General features: G+C 41.9%; 1 protein-coding gene across 6 annotated transcripts in view; it reads left to right on the top strand.

The window, feature by feature from the left end:
- The window catches only part of SPTBN1 (spectrin beta, non-erythrocytic 1), a 136,357-nt gene that overhangs the window by 48,671 nt on the left and 66,406 nt on the right, over positions 1–21,280 (top strand). The window contains exon 1 of one of the 6 annotated variants that reach the window (XM_030023371.2): positions 8,805–9,345. The exons of 4 other annotated variants lie outside the window; for them this stretch is intronic. In XM_030023371.2, coding sequence (XP_029879231.1) covers positions 9,237–9,345 — 109 coding nt within the window. In that variant the 5' untranslated portion in view covers positions 8,805–9,236. Of the gene's footprint in view, positions 1–8,804; positions 9,346–21,280 lie in introns of those variants that run through there. One more of the 6 variants, XM_030023370.2, reaches the window with a different exon arrangement.

The raw sequence follows: 21,280 nt of genomic DNA, 5'->3' as shown, positions 1-21,280 counted from the left end.
AGTTGGACATGTACATGGGAGAGCCCAACATCTTGCCAGCAAAGAGCCTGTATTGATGGATCTTGAGATCTTTGAATTCCCGTGCCTTAAGCTCCTGGACTGGAATACAGGTACCATATCAGTTTCTCATAGTTTCTTGAGGAGAACTCCAGACATATGCCAGTCCTTATTCACAAAGGGCTGACTCTATGCTTGGACAGCAATTTAGCAAAATAAGGTATGAGAGAATTCCATACTGTAGTTAAGAAGTGATTAAATATAAAAAGCCATCTGTACCTAGAGGAAGAAGATGGAAAACTGATACGTGTGTGCTGACTCTGTGTGCACGTGCGTATCTGCTTTTAGTATATTACCAATTAAGTACCCGTAAAGATGATCCTGAAAGCAGGTAAATCTGCTTTATCATACCTGTGTATTAGACACATTGGCACTGCACTATCTTCCATAGTGTGCCTACTTACTTGCGCTGATTTTAGGTGAGAACTATGCCTTAATTCCCAGACTGGCACAGCACAGCGTGCTCCGGTCTATTTTAGTTTTCATCGTCCATTCATCACCATGGCATCAGGAAAGGGTAAAAGCACCAGGGGATGTGCTTTTGGCTGCCCGCAATGCTGAGATGAGTGAGATGCAGCGTTCTGCATCAGCTGAAGCAGGGACAGGCAGGCCCAGCACGGAGAGGCAGGGGAGGATTTGTGAAGGGAAAACCCTCTGGCTGCACCAGCTGCTCAAGGAAAGGAAGAACACTCACTGTGAGATACTCTCCATGTAGTTAGTGAGAGCTAAGCTGGGCACAATAGTAGAGCTGGGATAATATCATGCTGAATTTGATGATTTAGGAGGCTGGTATAAACTGGCATTCTCCTTTGGCTTCTGTGAGATCATGCTGACTTACACCAGATGGGAACCTGACCCATAGTGCCCATCATGGGAAACCTGAAGACTGAAAAGACTATAATGTTCTTTGCTGTGGGAATCAATGTTTTAGGGATATTTAATACAGAGAAACCGTGGGACCATTCATTGAAATGAGATTTTTTTAGATATTTTGCTGAGTCGTCTTAATGGAAAGGATTTCTTGTGTGCAGAAAATACCTGCCAATAAATTATGACTTTTATCAGGGATGAGCTTGGCTGTGGCTGCATTTCAAAACCTAGTCGTGAGCCTGTAATTTAAAAGAAGTCTTTCCCCCAAAAATGCGTATGCAGAAGAGAATGTTCTCGTCTCATGTCTTTAACATCTAACTAGCGATGTTTCTGTATTTATTTTATTTATTCAGCCAAATCTGCAATGTGCCTTGCATTTTTCCTTCTATTTGTTGCTTGGATACTGCATGAAAGCACTCCCTGAAGTATAAATAACATCTAGTAGAGCATACTGCAAAGCGAAATTCAATACAGGATTAAAAAATGTTTACCAATTTCTGTGAACCTTGGATCTCTTCTAATGGGGAAAGATTAGTGATGAAATCATTCTCTCAGATCAGAGCTTTGATTCTTATCTTGAGGTAATATCCTGGAGAGATATAAACCCAGATTGCCTTGAGATGAGTTGCCTTGATGGGGAAGAGGCAAACAGAACAGGAACAGGGATGAGGACCAGACAAGCAGAGAGGAGGATGAAAATTCACTTCCAAGTTCCACTTTTTTCGTTTCTGGCATTCTTCCTAGCAGTTTTGAACTCTTCTAGTGAGCAATGCAAACACTACTGGGTTTTTTTTGCCAACTACTTTGTATGTGTATGTCGTATGATGATTTTTTGAAGTTTTGCTTTCTTTAAATGTTACTAAGCCTTTAAGGCGGATGGGTGTCAGACGTGGACAGTATTTGTACATATAATTGTATAATATGTTATATTTATTCTATACATGATATAAAAATGAAATGTGGTTTGCTCTGGAATAAAAACTTCATGAGTTTCAGACAGTTAGTACTTGTGAATTGATCACTAAGCTTTGTTTGCAGAGATAGGCAATTCCCAGATGGGGAAATTTTGTGGGTAAGATTTGATGAAAGATGGTTTTCAAAAATAAACAAAAAGATGTCTCTTTTATGTTGGCTTTAAAAAATGGAGCTTTCAGCTCATTTTTCTGCATCTAGTATGGTTTTTTTAAAGAAAAACTTCCAATAGTTTTTTTTTCCCTAACATTTTCCTTCTCTCTCATTTTGATTGAACTACAGGATCAGCACAAGCCTGTACTATGTTGGCTTTTCTGGAACTTTGTTGCTTACGTATAAGAGGATCTAAAATTCTGTAGGGAACCCAAGTAACTTCAGAGGTTTCTAATTTAGGGGCTCAAGCTCCTCCAGTTATGGAACTGGCAAAATGGAGAGGTACTTTTTTATTCCTCTCCCCTAAACTGACCACATGTGAATGTGGCTGGTCACAATTGGGATGTATTTGTGAACATTAATATTGTTTATATGCTTTTCTGTTCTATGTATGTGAAGCAAGGGAAACAGTAGAAAGAAATACTCTGGCTTATGGAGGTTTGTAAAGATCAGTGTGTTCTGCTTGTTGTTTTCACCCAATTTCCATTTTGCTCAGGAGTAGCAGGAGATTTAATTTTCATGGCTGAGTGATTATGGTGTAGCAACAGTGCATCTTCTGTGTTTGTGGTCAAACTGGAAAAAAAAAGAAAACAGTGCAAAAGGAAGAAAAGAAAAAGGAGGGTGTGAATCTCTCTCTCTCTCTTACATATTAACATAGATGCAATTCTGATAGAGAGGGAGAGGAGGGAGGGAAAGGCAATGAAAATACTTCCAGCTTGTAAGAAAGCACATTAAAACCCGTAAAAAAGAATTTTCTGGATGAAAATCAAGAAGTGTTTTCATGCCAAAATTTCACAGAAATCGAGTACGTTAAGTGCATACCTGTGCACCATGCTTGATTTTAATAGAGTTTTTAAGGGTTATTAAATTAAGTCAGGGAGCAAACCCAAGTGCATTTTGTGGGCCACAAACAAAACCTGTGAATGTAGTTAAAGTTTTTCAGGGATGGCTTCCCTGCTTTGATGAGTTCATGGAGTATGGGAAGCAGTACAGTTCAGAAGAACCCATTTGGACTGGAATACAAACCATGATTTCATCCAGAGACGAGTGCCTCCTGTAGCTCTTCCCTGCAAGCTCTCCTGGCAAGTGTTCCACTGTTGCAGTTAGCAAGGACATGCCGTTACAAAAGTCATGTCAACTTTCCAGTTAATCTGGGACTTGTGTAAACTGAAACCCGAAACCAGGTGGAACTGACCCAGTTTCAGTAATAAGTTGATATTCTGGCCTGGTTTGTGAGAAGATTCCCAAAGGTTTTGTGCTGCTTTGGTCTCCGACAATGCAACCTACAGGTTCATTTGGAGCCCAGAGCTGGTTTGTGCCTGGGACTCAGCTCAGAGCTGCTGTAAGGCCAGCCTGGACATGGCAAAAGGAAAACCTGTGAACAGACCCTTCTGTAATAAAAATCCTTGTCTCTTGCTTTTTAATCTGCCCCTTTCCCTTGCCTTTTGATTGCATTGGCTCTCCCAAGCCCACGTGAGTAACAGAGAATATATCTGGAAGGGACCTGGAGGAGCAAATGCCTTGGTTTTTGCCACTGACCTAAAATCCCCTTTAAAGAGAAAATTGAAATACTTTCTGAAATGGAAGTGTTACCTAAGAGAAGATCTCTTGTTTTGTTTCTATTTATTTTCACTTTCTGAGACAGTTGCTAAGTATTGCAGGAAATGGCAGGTTTATAAGATGAATGGTTTTGTTCCCACTAATACCTGCAGAAGAGGTAATTAAGTTGGCATGCTAATTTCTGCTTAGTGTGTGGGCTGCTTCTCTCTGTGTTCGAGCACCTTAGATACAAACTGAAGGGAAAACAGCTAACTCTTCAGGATTAATGTTATGCAAATTGTCAAACATGATAAAAATAACTATTTCCTATTACATTCTAGAACAATCCACAGCAAAAACCATCTTTCCTTACTCTATTGCATATATAGGGATAGATTCTGGTTTTAGTGTGTAGATGGGCATATCAGCAGAGAAGTCAAGAAAGGCAAGTATGATTATGAGTTTTCAGTTCTTAACTGTGGTGCTGAGGGGATGTGTAAGAACTTTACCCTCTTTCAGGAGAAGAGCAAATGTTTTGTGATTTCTGTGGCATTTTAGATTAATAAATCATCCTTTTTATCTTGTAATTTTTTTCTAGTTAGTCACCAACTAGAGAATTTACAAGAGCAAATAAGAGTAAAGAGGAAAGACAAGGGTGATGATTAACCAGATTCATAATTATTGTAAGCTCTGGCGTGCATTCTGCTTCCCATTAGAAAGATAATTGTCTTTCATGGAGTTGTAAAATCGCATCTTTCTTTCAGAATGCAACGGTACAAAGCGTGCGTTTGTTTTATGGTACCCAGGGGACGTTTTGTGCATTGCTTTTCTTGGTTTTTCATGAATGCATTAAGTGAATGTATTTTGAGGGTGAGCCTGTTTTAGACGTTGAGTCTACCACATGGACTATCTTCATTGTTGACCCAGTAAAGCCAGCCAATATTGGTTGACTTCATTGGTGGAAGATAGTGTAGTTTGATGGGGAATTTCTAGCTATTCCAATTCTAACGAGGCTGTGTGAGTAATATTAAATCTGCACGCTTACCAGTTATTTTCTGCAAAAGTTATGAACTGGATCCTTGGCCAGGAATTTCTTAGAGGATTTTTTTTTGCCTATACTTTTTTTGACAATATGCTAAGATTTTTCTTAAGGGACTTTTTTTGGCTGAGAAAAGCGATAGTTTTGTTCAATCTTAGAAACATTGTTGATTAGAGATTTGGATGGTAATTTTGCTAGATCTAACATTAGTTTTTTCCTTTGTGATAGGAGCCCATTCACTTCAGCAGCAATTTTCAGAACCACATAAAGACAGATCCTGGGACAGATCCTTTTCTGTTCTGGGGTAAGCACCTGCCTCCAGATGTTATTTGTACATTCATAATACTACTGTAATCAACCTCTTGTTCTCCTTGAGGCTTTGCAAAGCTCTGATCGTGTCAACTAAGTCACACTTCGTGTTATGGTTAAGTGGATAATAATTTGCACTTTTATTTACTCTTAACAAGTACACAAATAATGCAAGCCATCATTACCAGCCAAGTACTATGGGAGAGGTACAATTCAAAGAATGAAAGCAAAAATTATTTCACAGCTATGGGAGAAAAGCGAGAACAAAATTTAGAGGGGGGAAAAAAACCAACAAAACCCTCCCTCCCTAATATACTAAACTTACTATGTGATTTGGCCCTTATTTTTCTCCATCACTGTAATCAGTGATGAATTACTCCATTGACAATTTCAAGCTGTGTTGATTTGGTAAGTTACACTTGGGCCAGTGCTAAAAGTTATCTGCGTCCTTTAAAGTATTAATTCCCCTCCATAACACATTACCTAATTAGTATTGTCAAGGGCTTAGTTAATTAAAGAGAAACAGAGATAATGAGTAGAAACCAGGTATAAAAAAGGGCTCAGCATGCAAGAGCCTTGTGATCGATTTGATGCATTGCTACATTGTGGCAGTGAACAGGTCTCAAGTTTACTAATTTGGAGTCAACAGCAAACGATGTATTAGGATTGATGTGACTCAAAAATCGGAACTGGCAGGATGCCCATTTTTAAGAAGCCTTGCTACATGGGGTGTAGTGTTTCACGAATACAGACAGATCCCCATTTTGCTTTGCTCTTTCTATGGAATTAGCACCAACCTGTGAAGTGGAGCCTTCAAAATGTACGCCAGAGGCCCAGCAAAGCAGCAGTAATGCTTTGGCAGATGAGTCAGCAGCACCTGGCGATTAGGGCCATCCCCAGGAGCTGATAGGATCATTAACAAAGGCTGTCACATCTGTTGCTTGGCGACCTGTTGTTCAGCCCAAATGTCAACCTGGATGGCAGCTAAAATGAGGTCAGAATTTCACAGTGAGTGCTGCCCGAGTCCTCCATAACGTGTTAGGGTCTTCCATCTCTGTTTTTCAAATCTTGAACAAAAGAAGCTCAGTTCAAACACAGATTCTTCCCTTACCCTTTAGCTTTCTCCCTACTCACTGTGCAGCCTGCACTGCTCCATACCTGCTGCAATTCTTTCTCTTTAAGGTAGCATTTAGTGCTACTGGGCAGGCCAGAATTGGGGGGGACAGAGAGGGGACACGGACAAAAAGACTCAAACCCCAACTTTTGTTCAGTGTTTCTTGGGAGTCTTAAGCTTACCAGATTCAGTTGTCCCAGAGGGGACAATCTGAAGTGTAAATTTGTGTATGTGGTATTAATGTTTTATGACAGGGTGGGGAAAGCCAGTCTGTGTTTTACATGGGTCAAAGCCAAATGATTGTTTTTAGTTTTTAATGTTTTGCTTTTGTAATATTTTACTTTTTAATATTTTTAATAATGGTCACACGCATTAGTGTGTTGCCTACCAAAGGTGTTGGGAAAGCTTTCAGCTGGGGAAAAGTTCCTGGCTCCTGATTTATGGCCTTCATGGTGTTAAAAACGCACCAGCTCTCCTGTCAGTCACTTAGACTTTAGTTTTACCTTCTGAGCTTGCATAGCAACACCTGTTTGCTCAAGGTGGGACAGTAATGAGCTGATATGCCTGCAGGTAGGGCCTGGCTGCCTGCCTGCTCTGGAGGGGAAGGGTTTTGTTTAATTATAACTTAGGTCAGGCATTGCAGGCAAAAGCTGCTGTTGGTAGAAAGCTGCAGGAAAAGAATTTGTGACAGAAATAAGCCTGTACTTGTGTGCTGGGTAAAATGTGCTCCTTGAGCTTTGGGGGAGTTCGCATTTGTATATTAACAGCTCAGCTTACTGAGCTCTGTTCTGGTAAATTTTGAGCCTTTTCTTATTTTTGTGTTGCCCTTCTTCCCTCCCACCCCAGCCTGGAAATCCCATGGTACAACTGCAGCCTGTGGGTCCCTGCATGCTGGAGGGACAGCTGGCTGTACAAAGATGATCAGGGGAAGGTTTAGCAGGAACAGGGGACTCGCCGTGCCACATCACTGCATTGTTGTCTGGAGAGCAGCATCCTGCCTGCTGCAGTGGCGAGTGCAGGTTCTTCCTCATATCCTCTTTTCACCTTGCATTTAGGGCACAAGCCTGCAGTACCTTGGTCCCCTGTACAGCGGCATTTTAGCTGCCCCTGTGGACAATAGTTTTTTCCCCTGACACTGTAAAATCTGGCTTGGGCAGCTGAATAGTCTTTAGTGGCCAAGTGTAGGTAGTGCTGAAAGGATTGAAGGCCAACTTTCAAAAATGTTTTAGGTTCTACTTGAGGTCTGCTGTAGTACCAAAAGTCTTGTGTAAATAGAGCTATATTGATATAAAGGGGTTCACTGAAATATGCTAGTAAAAGCCCTTCTGTATCAGTATAATAAGCAACTCTGGACTAGGGCTATGTTGTTAAGTAAAACAGTATAGTTAAAAGCCATAAATATTTTAAGTGTATTTATGACCTCAGGAGCAATGTGCCAGGCACTTTCAGCAGTCCATATGTTTTTGGAAACCCCAGCTTCAGTTGAGAAGTGTTGACTTCCATCACTTCTCCCTAAATTAGCAGTGTTCATGATTGGACTTCTTGCACATTTGTTTCCTGGTGTGTTGGCTGGTTGAATTTCCACCCTACGCCTAGCAGGAGCTAGGGCTGCAGCAAGTCAGTTGGGAGTGGACTGAGCTTCTCCCACAGGAATTGTCCTCACATAAATTACTATATGACTAAAAACTTGTGAAACGACAGTATCAAAACAAAGGCAACATTTTGAAATGTTTATTGAGGGGACAGAGTGGGAGGAGAAGAGAACATGGATTCCATTGGAAAGGAATTTGGAAATGCAAGAGAAGGAAAAAAAGAGAAACATTTGTGTGAACATTATCAGCAGTTTTAAAAATGAACAGGCAAATGCTACATGCTGAGAATGTGAATGTGGAATTGACCTTTTAATTTCACTTATGAGTAAGTGAGGGCTAGGAGCTCGTGCCCCTGAGGGAAAACTGACATCCTCTGCCTAATGCCAGCTGCAGGAATGGACTTCCAGTACCTAGCCCTGCCGCTGCTGCTGATGTGCACGTTTATATTACAGCAGGGTATTAAGGTGCCAATGGGAGGCAAGGCATTCTTATTTACGTTACAGCCCTTCCCCTCCAGTGCATAGCCCAGACAACCGCTAATCTTGCAATAATACCCAGCATGCTGATAAACGGGCAAGGAGCCACATCCAGAGGAGATGTCAAAATCCTCAATATCGACAAGTAACATAGAACGAAGCGACAGGAATTGGCTGTTTAAAGAACCTTTTCACAAAGCTTTCGTTTGTTCCCAGCGTGCTGGAGCGTACATCTTTCTGTGTCCCCTCCTCGCCTCTTGCTAAATACTGAATGAGTGCTGCTGCTGTGTGTGTGCGTGTCACTTTTTCAAGTGAACGGACTTGCAGATAAATAAAGAAAAGCGCCCTCCTTTTTGTGTGATAGTAATCTGAGACTTTTCTGTTACATGAGGCTCTAAACAAAAGATTGTAATTCCACCGGCTTTGCTCAGGAAGATACCACCGTCTGCTGTGGCCCTGGCAGCGTGTTGGGAGCGGAGGCCTGGGGACCCCATGACCACCTTGCCCCCCTCCCCGGGGCTCAGGGCTGTGCAGGCTGCGCCCGGCGGAAGAACTTGCTCCAGCCTTGCTGCTCCGCCGCCCCTTCGCCCTTGGTACAGCCTTCGTTTCCTCCACGGTGCTCTATGGTAATCAAGTGACATCAGCCCGCAGCCGGGCGGCTGCTGATTATATTACAAACCAGCAGAAAGGTCTGAGGTGTGCGCGGCTCCTGGAAGCGCTGGCAAGGACGGCAGCGCCTGGCTCCATGCTGCTTTTACTTTGGGCTGAATCGCAGGCTTGCTTTTATTCGATTTATTTTCGCCAGAACCAGACAAGCATTTGAAACCAGATTCGAGCACTTGAGTTGCCTGTAGTGGAGTGGGGGTAAAAAAAACCCGCCACCAAAAAAACCCCCTCATGGTGCTTTAAGTTTGAATCCGTTAGAGACAACTTACCGCCAACCCACACTGCTGGATTTTGAACCGAAGCTGTTATTTACTTAGGGCTCAGTGAGAGCGTCTTCTCTAGGGACTGAAGCCAAACTACTGAGGAAGCTGGGATTTACTTGGATGTATGGTAGAGAAACCTGTGGTTCCTTTATGCTGCAGTTCATTGTATCCCTCTGTTACCTGTAAATGGAATTACAAAAATCAACAAGTATGCCTGGGCCATTGTCTCCAGGATATGCATCTCAGGTGCCGTATAACTATAATCAGTTAGAAGGAAGATTCAAGCAGTTACAAGGTAAGCCTGTGCTGGTTTTTTTTTTTTAGGTGCTGCTATGGTATGATCCCCGTAAACATGTTAGTCTGGGCTTGTTCTCGTTGCATCAAGGTGCTAATGAGAGGCCAAAAGTGGTGCTATAGCAAAAAGCTTTGAGTTCCTTTAAGAGATACTGTGTGGCTTTTATCTCTCTGAAGGTGTCCTCAGCCTTACGCAGTATTAAGATGCATGTCCCTGTCTGAGCCAACTCAGCATTACAGATGAGGACTAACCCAGACCAAGTCACTTAGAACAGTAAGGGGGAGAGTGAGGAAGTGGTCTTTCTATTTATTTTAACCTTACATAAAATACAGTCATAACTCTAGAAATTAATCATAAAATCCTGGCTTGCTTCGGGTGCAGTTTGCAGCGTGAGAGCCCTTTCTGACTCTCTGTGTACCTCCTGTAAAGGCGGGTGGCTTTATGCAACTATTCTTCATTTGAAGACATTATTTCCAAACAAATTAGTTTGCTCATGTAGTAGAAGATCTCCAAGAAAGCATTCATGTATTTTAACATTCTCAATTTTCTTCATTTTGTGTTACTCTGCTTTTAGACAGGGAAAATGTCCTTTAATGTCTTCCCATTCTATTCTCTATCTGTGTGAGAAAACAGACGTTTCTTTTGGGGAGTGGTTGTGTGCTCTCTAAAGGGCAGGCCTCTGACCTGTGCTGGAAATCCAGATCATTAGCAGTGCAGCGGAGGAGGATTGTGCCCAGCATCTCTCTGCCTCAGACAGGGTAAACCAAGCTCTGCTGTTTCTCTGTGTAAGGCGTGTGCCAGGGATGAATGAACTCTAGCATTGCAGTTTCAAAATAAAAAAGAATTCTTAACCAAAACCAAACCTCTTCCTCCTCTACAGCCACGTGACTCCATAAATAATCCCAGAGCAGCCTGAGTACAGTGAAGTTCAGCCCTTCTGTGCATGTTTCTTATTTTACTCTGGTGTGTGCCACAAGTGTGGTCCTGAGGTTCCTGTCAGAGAGGGAGGAAGAGCCTGGTTAGTGCAAAAAATGTTCCTATTTGTTGGCGTAAGGAAGAAGCCGGGGGGGGGGGGGGGGGGGGGGGGAGGGAATTCATTCATAGTACTTTGTTTATCTTGTAAACTGGCTCACAGTAATGGCTGCATACTGGATATAATAAGACAAAATGACACTGGCAACACAGACATTCCTCAGGCAAGGCATGGAAAATGCAGGCTTCGAACTTGCACACGAGGGAATGCGTTAGAGGCTTTATCTTGGATATATGTCAGATCTTAGGCTGCGGTACTTGCTTTAAAAAGAACGTACTTTCTTTAAAAAGAACGAGGTAAGTTTGTGGCACAGGGAAAAAAAATACTGGCTCACGCCTCTTTCTTTGCTGGTTAAGTTAGCAGTCTAAAAAAGGCAGATTTTATCATTTTCAGGGTCACTGCTTCAGGAATCCATTATCTGTGTGTTTACATCACATTGAAAGAGGAAAGCAGACCGCGCAGTGTTGAAAGCACAGAAAGTGAGTTTTCCCTTCAGTGGAATGCACTGTGTTGACTTTAAAAAAAAAAAAAAAAAATGCAATGCTCTCCTTAAATGTACTGCAATTTCCTCTAACAAAAGAGATAAAATGCAGTGAATTCTCCTGCAATTGTAAGGAGTGATTTTGCAGTAGACCATCCCATAGCTGTTTACTTACATTGCAGAGAGGGTAGACAGGCTTGAAAAATAGTGCTGCCAATGATCTTGTTCAGGGTGGAGCTTAGGTACAGGAAATGTTTTAAATTATGCACTAGATACTCCATGAAATGCAAAATAACCATACAAAATATTGTGTGCTGTAAAGGGAGTGGTTTAACTCTGCTGACACAGAAGGTGTCTTTCCTTGGATTAATGGCTCTCTGTTTGAAGAATATCTAAAAAAGCCATTAATTTGTAGTTGTAAGATTTCAAGGTGATTCTTGTCCTCTTGCTGGAAGGCTCTGGTGAAAACATTGGGTGTTCTATGGCACCGGGCATTGCTCAGTGCATCCAGACTCAGACCCAGCAAGGATGAGCTGAATATATGTAATATTTTTAAATTACAAATTTATCGCCAGTTTCACCTTTCTCACTGTGAAAGTGTACAAACAAGTAAAAGCAGATATGTTTCAAACCTCCTTCAGTCTCTGGTAAAAAGTACCTTTTGAAGCTTTCCTGCCTTTTTATTTTTGTTTTCTCCTCCTTTATAACAGCGTTTCATCCCCTTTGCCTCCAGTAGGACAGCTCTCTAGAGCAGCACCAGTATTGGCACCATACAGGGTTACTGTAGCCTATACTCATGTTCTTCACACTCTGAATTTGCCCCTCCTTTTTCAGTTCCTAGAGTTCTCATGGGAATCCACAGCTTTGCACTAGATTATAGCAAGGTACTGTTTAGATCCAGTGAAGGTTGGGAGTTTTCCTTAAAAAAAAGCACTTAGGAGCATATTGTTTTGACTAAAATAACACAGAGCAAGTGCTCAGGCCCTGTACGAAGCAGAAGTGTGATCAGCAGTGAGTAGAGGACAACTCTCTCTGATCTCCTCTTTCCTAAGATAGACAATACGTTAGATTTGGCACTGGCAGCTTCACATGAGAAGAAAAGAGGAGCCAACCTAATTCTTCCCAGGCCAAAGCAAGTTCAGATCATAAGTGATCACCTAGGCACTCCCTACGTTCCACCTCTTTTAAATGCCTTGAAGTGATGATTGTAACGAAACTCTGTTCAACTTGATGATGATTGTGGAGTATTTAAAGCAGATTTTCCAGCCCTGTCCCACTGGGGTGTGAAGCCAGTGCAAACTGTGGGACTGCCCTGAAGGGACCAGACTGGCTCCTTCTGCGCCTGGGAAGGGTCACCTTGCAGGAGATCCCAGCTCCCATTTGCCTTGATGGGCTGGAGTGAAGCAGGATGTGGCAGAAGACAGTGCTGCAAGTGAGTCAAGGCTGGCTTTGTGTTAAAAGAAACCCTGAACTCTTGTGCATTATAATTGAGAATTTTAGCATACTCAGTCCTTGTGCTTGTGAGAATGTTGGCGCAGGTGTGGGGAGAAAAATGCTTTAGCAAGTTCTGTTTCCTTTATTAAGTTTCAGTAAGTTCTGACTATGGTTAGTTGGCCCAGTCCTGGAATGATAAGTGAGAGATAGTATCAGTGGTTGCTATCATCTTAAAACTAGGTATGGAGTTTTGGTTCTCATGGCCACTTGTTCAGTAGAAAGGGACTGTCTTGCAGGACTGGAGTAGCTCTCTGCAAGTAAAGACAGGACCCCAAAACTTGTATGTGGAAAACGCGTTGCCATGTAGCTTATGCAGGGTACGTCAGTGGAGAAAATTTGTCCTGCTCGGTTGAGGAATTAAATGAAAAGCAAACCAGATGTATTATAACCATAAACCAAGGCTGTCACCTGTGCTACATTAACATGGTAGGATCCCTTGGATTGGCTTGGCGCAGTTGTAGGAATTGGCAGGAAGAGGTTAATGCAAGTCAGGAATTTGGAAGGAGATCCCTGCAGCTGTATATATCACCTTCCACAGTGAAGGCAGCCAGAGTCAGTGCCACAGGGAAGCCGCTGCCAGAAGCAGCTATCATCACTGCGCACAGGCTCCTTTCCACCTGGTTAACAGGACAGCGTGGTATTTATTAACATTTCTGGCATTTAGTAGTTTGGTGACTTTATCAGCTCCCGCAGTATAACTGGAAAGTTGGGTCTCAGCTCTAAGGCTGTGCCCTAGGTGTGAAATTTCCACTGGCAATTACAAATGTAAAATCCTGGGGGATGGGGGTGAGCTAGATTTGTGCTCCTGATAAATCCCTGGAGGAAAGCCAGCTTTCAAAGGAGCTTTGTGATGTACCCTGCTGTATGGTACATTTTGATTTTGTTTATTTTTTTTAATGTTGCATTTCAGGTTGGAAACTGGAAACTCCTCATTTCTAGTGGGAGCCTGATGTGTTTCGGTGACCAGGCTGCCTGGGTGGAAGTGCCTTTATTTTATTACTACTTTTGAGCCACGTTAGAAATAGTATGGTTTGAAAAACTTGACACCTATTGTAGTGACCACTGGAATAAGCCTGTAGGAAAGGTGAGCTGTCTTTCCCGTCAGAGGTGTTTAAGCTGGCTTTAGGTCAATTCTAAACTCTGTTTCATGGGGATGAAAGACTGACCGTGGCTACACAGCACTACCTGCACCAGAAACCAAAATGCAGTTGTGTGAGTATCTTGAGCGTCTGGGGCAAACCCCCTGTTCTGATAGCAGTGCTCTTCAGCAGGGGAGCTCCTTGGCTGTGTAATCCTTTGATCTGCAGTGACCTAAGTAGGTTTGGTCTGGGCTTGGGTTTGGCATAAAAAGAGACACACACAGTTTCTATTTTTTAAGTGGTCAATGATAATCAGCTTCGATAATACAGGGATCCGTTATGCATAGATTGGTTCCCATCCAGGCTGCAGAACAGCAGGAAAATTTTCCTGTTTGTTTTTATTTTTCTGTTCTGAAGCAGGGCTTCCCCATAGCTTTTCCTGCAAGAAAATCTTAGCCCCAAATTCCTGCCTATGCCCAGGGATAAACAGGGAGCTCCCACTGTGAACTGACAAGTTGGCAGGAGTTGCTGAAGTACTGTCCCGTGCTAAGGCAGTGACATCTTCTGCTGCACCCAGGCTCCTCTGAAGTTATGGGGGTGCCCTTTGAAAAGACAGTTTCAACAGCTGTCTTCCTTGCTGCAAGATCTACCTTTTAAAGGATTTTAGTCTCCTGCGAGCAGTGACCTGCATAGCTACAGGCGGTGATTAGTGAACTGAAGGACATCCTACTTTGTCTACCAAATTGGTCACTGGCATTTCTTGTCATGGTAATTACTGTTAAAGGTGGAATGCGGGAAGGCTGAATTTCATTCCAGATGAAATGTGTTTGGTTGACATGGATTCCCCGCGCCACCCCCCCCCCCCCCCCCCCCCCTCAGATCCACTTGAAGTTGCAAATACATTCATATTCCTGTGGCAAATTTTGCTTGATTCTCTGCTGTCTGCAACTGTTCCAAAGCCTGCATGTGTCAAAGCATACTTCAGTCTTCTGGCTTTGGTGAACACATGAGCACAAGCTACATGGTCGGAAGCCCTGTCAGATTTCCAAAGAGTTTTTAAGTGATGTCAAATGCAGTGTTTTGAATGGCCATTTCTGTGATAACTGGGCCCTTTTTCTTTCCAATGTAAAGATTCCTACAAACATATCTGAATCCTAGACTCAGTTTTAGGGCATTTTAGCCATCTGAAACAAAGATGGTAGCTGAATATTGGTGAAACTCTTCTCTGTCTAGAAATATTTCAAATGTGCAGGTTATAAAAGTGATCTTGCCAACTAATTGTATGTATAATTTAGGGATTTAACTTGGAGGAAATGACCGGGTAAGTGTTGTAACTAACGTGTCCAGGTTCTTCATTAAAATAGACATTTGTAGCAAATCACTTGCTAGGACTGTATTTGTCTACTCATAAAACCAACTGGTCTAACTTCAACTCTTTGCACATTCCCTTGTTGCACAGAACTGATGCAGAGAATCACGGTGACACAAGGCTACTCAGAGCCACCTTATTTCTGCCCTTTCCAGAAGTAAAAGCCTAAAATTACATTGTAGAAATTGTGGAATGACACACAGATGCCATTATTTACTCCTAATCCTAAATATTGCAGCAGGGTACAGGGAATCTGTGCTTCATGCCCTTTTTTTGGACAGGGACTGATGAAGTGAGTACAGCCAGAAGTGAAAGCCATGTTTCAGTAACCATGCATGTTGTCTGTTAATTTTGTTACGCATAAACTATCTTTGTCTCTACACTTTTAAAATTTTTGCCTGGATGATGTATAGCAAACCTTTGGAAGAAGGTTTTGCAGAACGTTCTGGAATAGTTTTGTCTATGAAGGATAAACTTCAGAAACACCCAGGAACTTAAAGAAAGCATTCAAACCTTTCACTCCCATTCTCTCCTAATCCTGATAATTAAAAAAAAAAATCCCACAAAACTAAATATGAGATTTTGAGGAAAATTTAACAGAAGGTTCTTGTGAAAGACTTTTTCAGAATGAACAGTGAGAAACAAAGTCCAACTTTATTTTGTATTTTCCCTGTTTTAAAGGGCTGTATGGCAACTCCATCTTCACTGCTAGATAAACTGTTACCATGGCTCAAGATTAAATGAAGACTAAGAAATTTCCCATTGTTAGAGAAATAAACCAGTTTTTGATAATCCCATAGCTACTGAAGACAACATTTTGCCCCAAATTCCTGCTTTCTCTTTCAAAAAGCTCTGAAATTTCTTTTATGTCTTCAAAATTTCCAGAAATTTACCTTTTCTGGTTATGGGTTTTGGTACTTGTGAAGATACAGAAGGCAAGTTAAAAGAGGACAGGGTAAGGTATTTCTGCTAATATGGTCAGTGTTGATACAGTTGAAAAAGTAAACGTTTAAATTGGATTTGCCTCCTCACTGAAATAACTGAAAATTTATAACTCTCAGCTGTTGCCTCAGGTTTTTTGTAGCCTGTTCTCTTCAGTTTCTATTTAGATTATGTTTGTAATATTTGTTTTTTAACTGTGTGTATAAGAAACTTAATTTTGAAACAAACAGAAATCTCTAGGCTCTGGAGCATAATTTTCTTTAAAAAAAGGAGAATTTTGGTACACTTTTTGTGGTTCTGAAATTGTGAAGTAAACAAAGCTTGTAAGCAGATATTTTCACATGGGACAATAAGGTATTTTGAATACCCTGGGGGTGATTTGTTGCCAGAGTTAGAAGAGTAAAATGGTTTGTGTGATGTTCTTAACTGGTGTAAATCCCCGTAGCTCTGCGAATTTGGAAATACAGCCATTTGTGCTAGCACAGGAACTGGCCCTTTTGTGTTTCTGCATTGGATGTCTCAAATAAGCTAAATGTCACAGACGATCCCAATGTTTTGTAGGCATGTTGTAACCACGTAGGAGTACAGGCTACTATTCCAAATATTTTTCCTATTCAAGAGCCCTATTCAAATTGATTGTGGGTTTTGCCATTAAATTCTGTGGAAAGTGGGGCAATAAAAAAAGGCTAGGGACAGAGATGACAGTGGTGATAAAAAGCCAGAACAATGGTAGGCTTTCATTCCTGAGTTCTTTCTCAAATCTGTTTTGTGATTTCCTCCTTTTTCTTCTGAGTTTCTTTCATCTTTCAGTTTTCTGTTGGGTGCATGCTTTGACTATTAAAGTGGATGAAATGCTACCTAAGCTAAGTAGAAATGGTGAAGAAAATCATATTACAGATTTGCAATGTGATTCACAAAATCTCCATTTCCTATTCCCTGTACTAAACTACTCTTCTGTGATATCCCAGAGCAGGGTGTGGGGTTTGGTAGGTGCACCCCTTCTGCTTGAGCCTGAATTTCATGTAAGAATTCATTGAAAGAATGTTTGATTTCTAACAGCTCTGAAGGTCTTTTTGCTCCTGTTTAAGTTGAATCGATAAGTATTAAGTATGTGCTGTTAAGTAGCAGGGTATGACAATGACACATTTTTTCCTTATGTGAAAATGAATTATCTTCATTGAATAGACAGGTTTGGGAAAACTGTTAAGCCAAGTATTGGGAATTAGTCTCCATTAACTTTAAAAGCTGTGGTGAAGGAGATAGAATAAAATAAATAAGGTGGTTTAGACTCTGCTTGCTCTCCCCACAAGAAATCAAATCTGGAATTTCATTTGGAAATTTATATCTGGGGCTGGCAGGTAAAGGTCCTTTTCCCAGTGTTGTCATCCAAGTGAAGTGACATAACGACTCCAAAGATGAAAATTGTTTAGTGAGTATTAGGTAAACAACTCCCCTCCCAACTCAAAATTAGTCCTTTCAAAGTAAAGTGTCATTTGTGGAGAGAATAAGAAACTCATGGATTACTCTGCATTCCAGCAGTTCTGAAATTCAGCACAAGAAGAATAAGGTGGTGGCCTGGCATGCAGAAGCAGAGGATAACATGTGCTCCCCACTTGATGGGAGGAGGGCCTTACTCTTCACTCAGCTTTGCACACGTAATTTCATTCGCATACTGAACATCATAATTTCATTCGCATACTGAACATTGTTAGCACCCAGAGTAATTCTGGCCCTACTGTCCTCTGTGATAGCCTGCCTGTAATTAAGGAGGGCATGTAAGCCTAAAATTGCTTGCTGCTCCTAGAAACGCATATAGCTGAATCCTTGCATTTCTTTCAGAGAAGAAAAGACAAGAGGGATGGTGACCACTCATGCTTGTGACTTTTGATGTGGAGTCTAAGGTCACGATGGCTGGGAGAGCCCACGTTAACACAAAAGACCTTGTACACTTGCTGGTGGAATGAGGGTATCCCGGCCTGAGAGCCTCCTTTGTTGAAAGAGAACTACTGTAGCCAAACTAATATTAACCAGTCTCGTAGCCGTGCTGAATGCCCCACTGTTTCACTTAGAAGCTTAAAGAAAAAGGCCCTTCAGTTTTAAGGGGAACAGTACAGTTAAGCAGACACGCAGGCAGTCACTGTGGCATAGTCTAGGGGCCATGTTCGTGGCTTTTCAAAGGTCTTGTGAAAGATTGGGCATTACCAAGTGGCCTTTTCATGAGATAACTGGAAGTGCTGTTAATTCCATGTTCAATCAAGTTTGGTTTGTTCATAAAAATATGAGCTGGAATTCTTGAAGGCACAGGCCCAGTTACATGTACATGACAAATTTACACTGGACAGGGTCAGTTTTCTGTTTGACAGGTAATTGGTAGAATGCACAATCCTGCACTGTTTTTAGTAAAACTGTATTAAAGCGGGGGGAGCAAGCAGGTCATAAATATGATTTCTCATTTGCAGGTTTTGAATACTTCCCATGTTAGCAAACAGGAAAAGTATCATCCCAAATGGCATCGCGCAGGAATCGGTTATTTGTTGTCCCTTGCAGAGACCACAAATATCTTGGATGATGCATGATCTCTGCTCAAAATGGCCAAGCATATGTTTCTGAGAATTGTTTTGGTTTTGGGGTTGGTTTCTTTTAAGTTTTCTTGCCTGTTTTAATTCTATCAGAACTGAGTTTTCAGGTAGAATAGCTGGAGAATTACATACCAAAGAGACAGTGAAGGAAGTGTGGTGGCAAGGTACAGAAATGATCTGTTATTACCACAGTGCTCTAATCACAAGTAAGGGGTGGCTTTATGTCTGCAAGGATTAAACCAAACAAAGCATCATTACAAAGAGATTTAAGAGTTTATCTGAACAAAATAAATGCTGGCTGCCCAGAGTTTTCTTGGGGAAAAACCCTATGGTTTAATAAAGATACCTAAATTTAACTTCATGGCTTGCCAAATTCTTGAGAAAAACAGCCAATATGCAGAGCCCACTTCTCAGATAATCTAAACCAAGGCAGCCTCGTTAAAGGCAATGGAACTGCACAACAGTACAGTGCTGAGGGACTCGCTCATGGGATTTTGTCTCTCAAATCCAGGCATGCTCCTTCATTCTTCTCAAATAATGACGACTCTTTCATTTCAGCTTCTCCACACTGATACCGTATGTTGGGTTCAGCCTTCCCCTTTCAAAAAAAACCCCCCAAAAACCCCAACAAAAAAATCCAACCAAAAGTCCAATTCTTAGTGCTCATTTTGTCCAGGCAGTGTTTCCAGTTTTTTGAAATACAATCTGATTATGATTTGGTTCCAGGAAAAAAGGAAAGTGAAAACATGGCTGTCTCAGCTGTAGTCAACTAACTATGGTTTGCTTTGGGTAATAATTAATTATGCATCTAGTTTAGTATCTTTCCACAGTTATTTCCAGGAAGACTAGACCTACTCTGGTAGTGCAACGGCCATTTTTTTTCAGGGTGTGTTCCTCTTTTCAGCTTTTCCAGATTGTCTGGCAATATAATGAAAGAGACTGCTCTGAAATTGCAGATGTGACTGTACTTTGATTGCAATTTAACATGAGCAATAGCCATTATGGAATGGCAATCTAGTAAGGCTCTGAATAAATAGGGGAGGTGTCTAGAAACATCAGATGTTGATTGGGTTCTGAACTTCTGACCTTTCTGTTATTCTCATGCATGGGGAGTTCAACAGTTTGGCTTAACCCTACCTTTAAATGCCTAGTGTCTCATGTTGTTTAAATAAAAGTAATTCCTTGGGATGGCAGAGTCTGGACCCACAGTGCAGGTGGGTGCACCCACTCCCACCCCCTGTGTCAAGGGGGCTGTGCTGTGCCCTGCACGCTGGGGCTGGAGGTGCTGACGAAAGCCACAGGGTACGTGGCGGTTCGTTGTTTAAGTGGATGAAGTCTAATTGGATCGAGGCTCTAATCTTGAGCCCAAAGTAGAAGGAAAGGGTATCGGGAACTATTTAGCTATGGCTGTGGGAACTGTATTTGCTTTCTCAGAGGTGAATTGTACCCCATTCCCTCTCTGTGTGTTCACGGGCTTTGATCACCCTGTGGGGTGTAAATTGCATTTCATCCTCATGGCCTCACCTGGTAACAGGAAGGTGTGTTTTGCTTCTAGCTCAAGGAAGTCATTTTAGAAAATTGGCAATGCCCATAGACAATTTCCTGACTGTTCCCTAGGTGATGTCCTGGCCACTGTCACTTCTACAGGTGTGCTGATAATCCCTCACCCTCTTAATAGCAGATTATGTGCTGGTTGCATCTGGACATGATTGTTCGTAGCTGTTGCCTAAGTCCTTATGGAAGGAGTTTACGGAGTGAGACATGGAAGTATGGCACATTTTTTTCCATAAACCTGCTGCTGCTCACGTATTATTAACTGCTTTTCTCTCTGTCTCTCCCCCCAAATAAAGATGTTAATAATGATGTCTGATAGAGTATATTATAAAATCCCCATTATATAAATCCTTATTTACTGGAACATTTGCTCCTAACAGGCGAGTTGCACTGATACTGGCCTGCACGTTGATGCTAATGATGCTCTGTGCTACTTGCAGGATGCTTGTGTATCCTCTGCAGCTGGGGCCAGCCATGTTCCAGCTAGTTCCTCGCTGCAGATATCTTTTTTTCTTAGCAAAAGCAGTCGCAAGTCATCCTGGAGAACAGACAATACTTAAGGACACCTAATATGTAAAATCTTTAGCCATGCAGCATGTCCTGGCAGTGGCATCCTCCATAGGGATGGAGCGTAGTTCTGTACTGGCTCCCGGAGAGCTGCTCTCTCTAGGCTGGGCACAGCAAGGCTGGGACAAGCACCTGCCTATTGTAGCAACATAGAATAAAACAGGAGCTGAGAGGGGACTTTCCCCCCCCCCTGTTTTTTCTGAATGACTAAAATGACTGGACAGGGTGGTGCAAGCTCCACAGTACCCATTTCAGGCTGTTTAGGTCTCCTCCAGTCTCTGTGAGCGTAGCTGATCACGTCCAGTTCCTAGCAGTTTTCAAGTGTATGTTTGTGAACTACCTAATGCCAGAACACCTTTTTTCTGTGCTACTTAAGTCAGCTCTCCTTTCTGGTTTAGCTCCTGTTGCCAAGTTTAAAAACATTTCCCTGGCACTAGCTGCAGGTGTATTCATGGAGGTTTTTCTTATGCATAAACATACTGCATATTTGAGTTAGGCTGAAATGTGCCCATAAATTTGGAAACCTGAAAATCAGTGAGTTGTCATGTCTTCAGGTATCAGGAACACACAAGTACAGCACGCACAGTTCGTGTAAGAAGCCATAAATACATTTTCATGCCTGTGTACACATGTGTGTCTGTGTGATTTGGCTATGAAGGTGTGTAAGATGGGTATAAGCACACAAACAGTCTTAGTTCAAAGAACCTGTTTGCATGTGTAAGGCAAATGTGCAGTAGTTCTGTGCTTAACAAATACCTGAGTTATTTTTTTAATGACATCAATATTGCATTAACAGAAAACTGGGAGCATTAATCAGACACTTAGTTTTCAGAAGTT

Source organism: Aquila chrysaetos, chromosome 8 (genome assembly GCF_900496995.4).
Source record: "Aquila chrysaetos chrysaetos chromosome 8, bAquChr1.4, whole genome shotgun sequence".
In the NCBI taxonomy this organism is placed as follows: domain Eukaryota; kingdom Metazoa; phylum Chordata; class Aves; order Accipitriformes; family Accipitridae; genus Aquila; species Aquila chrysaetos.
Note: the sequence above shows the minus strand (reverse complement) of the source record. Positions and strands in the feature narration are given on the sequence as shown.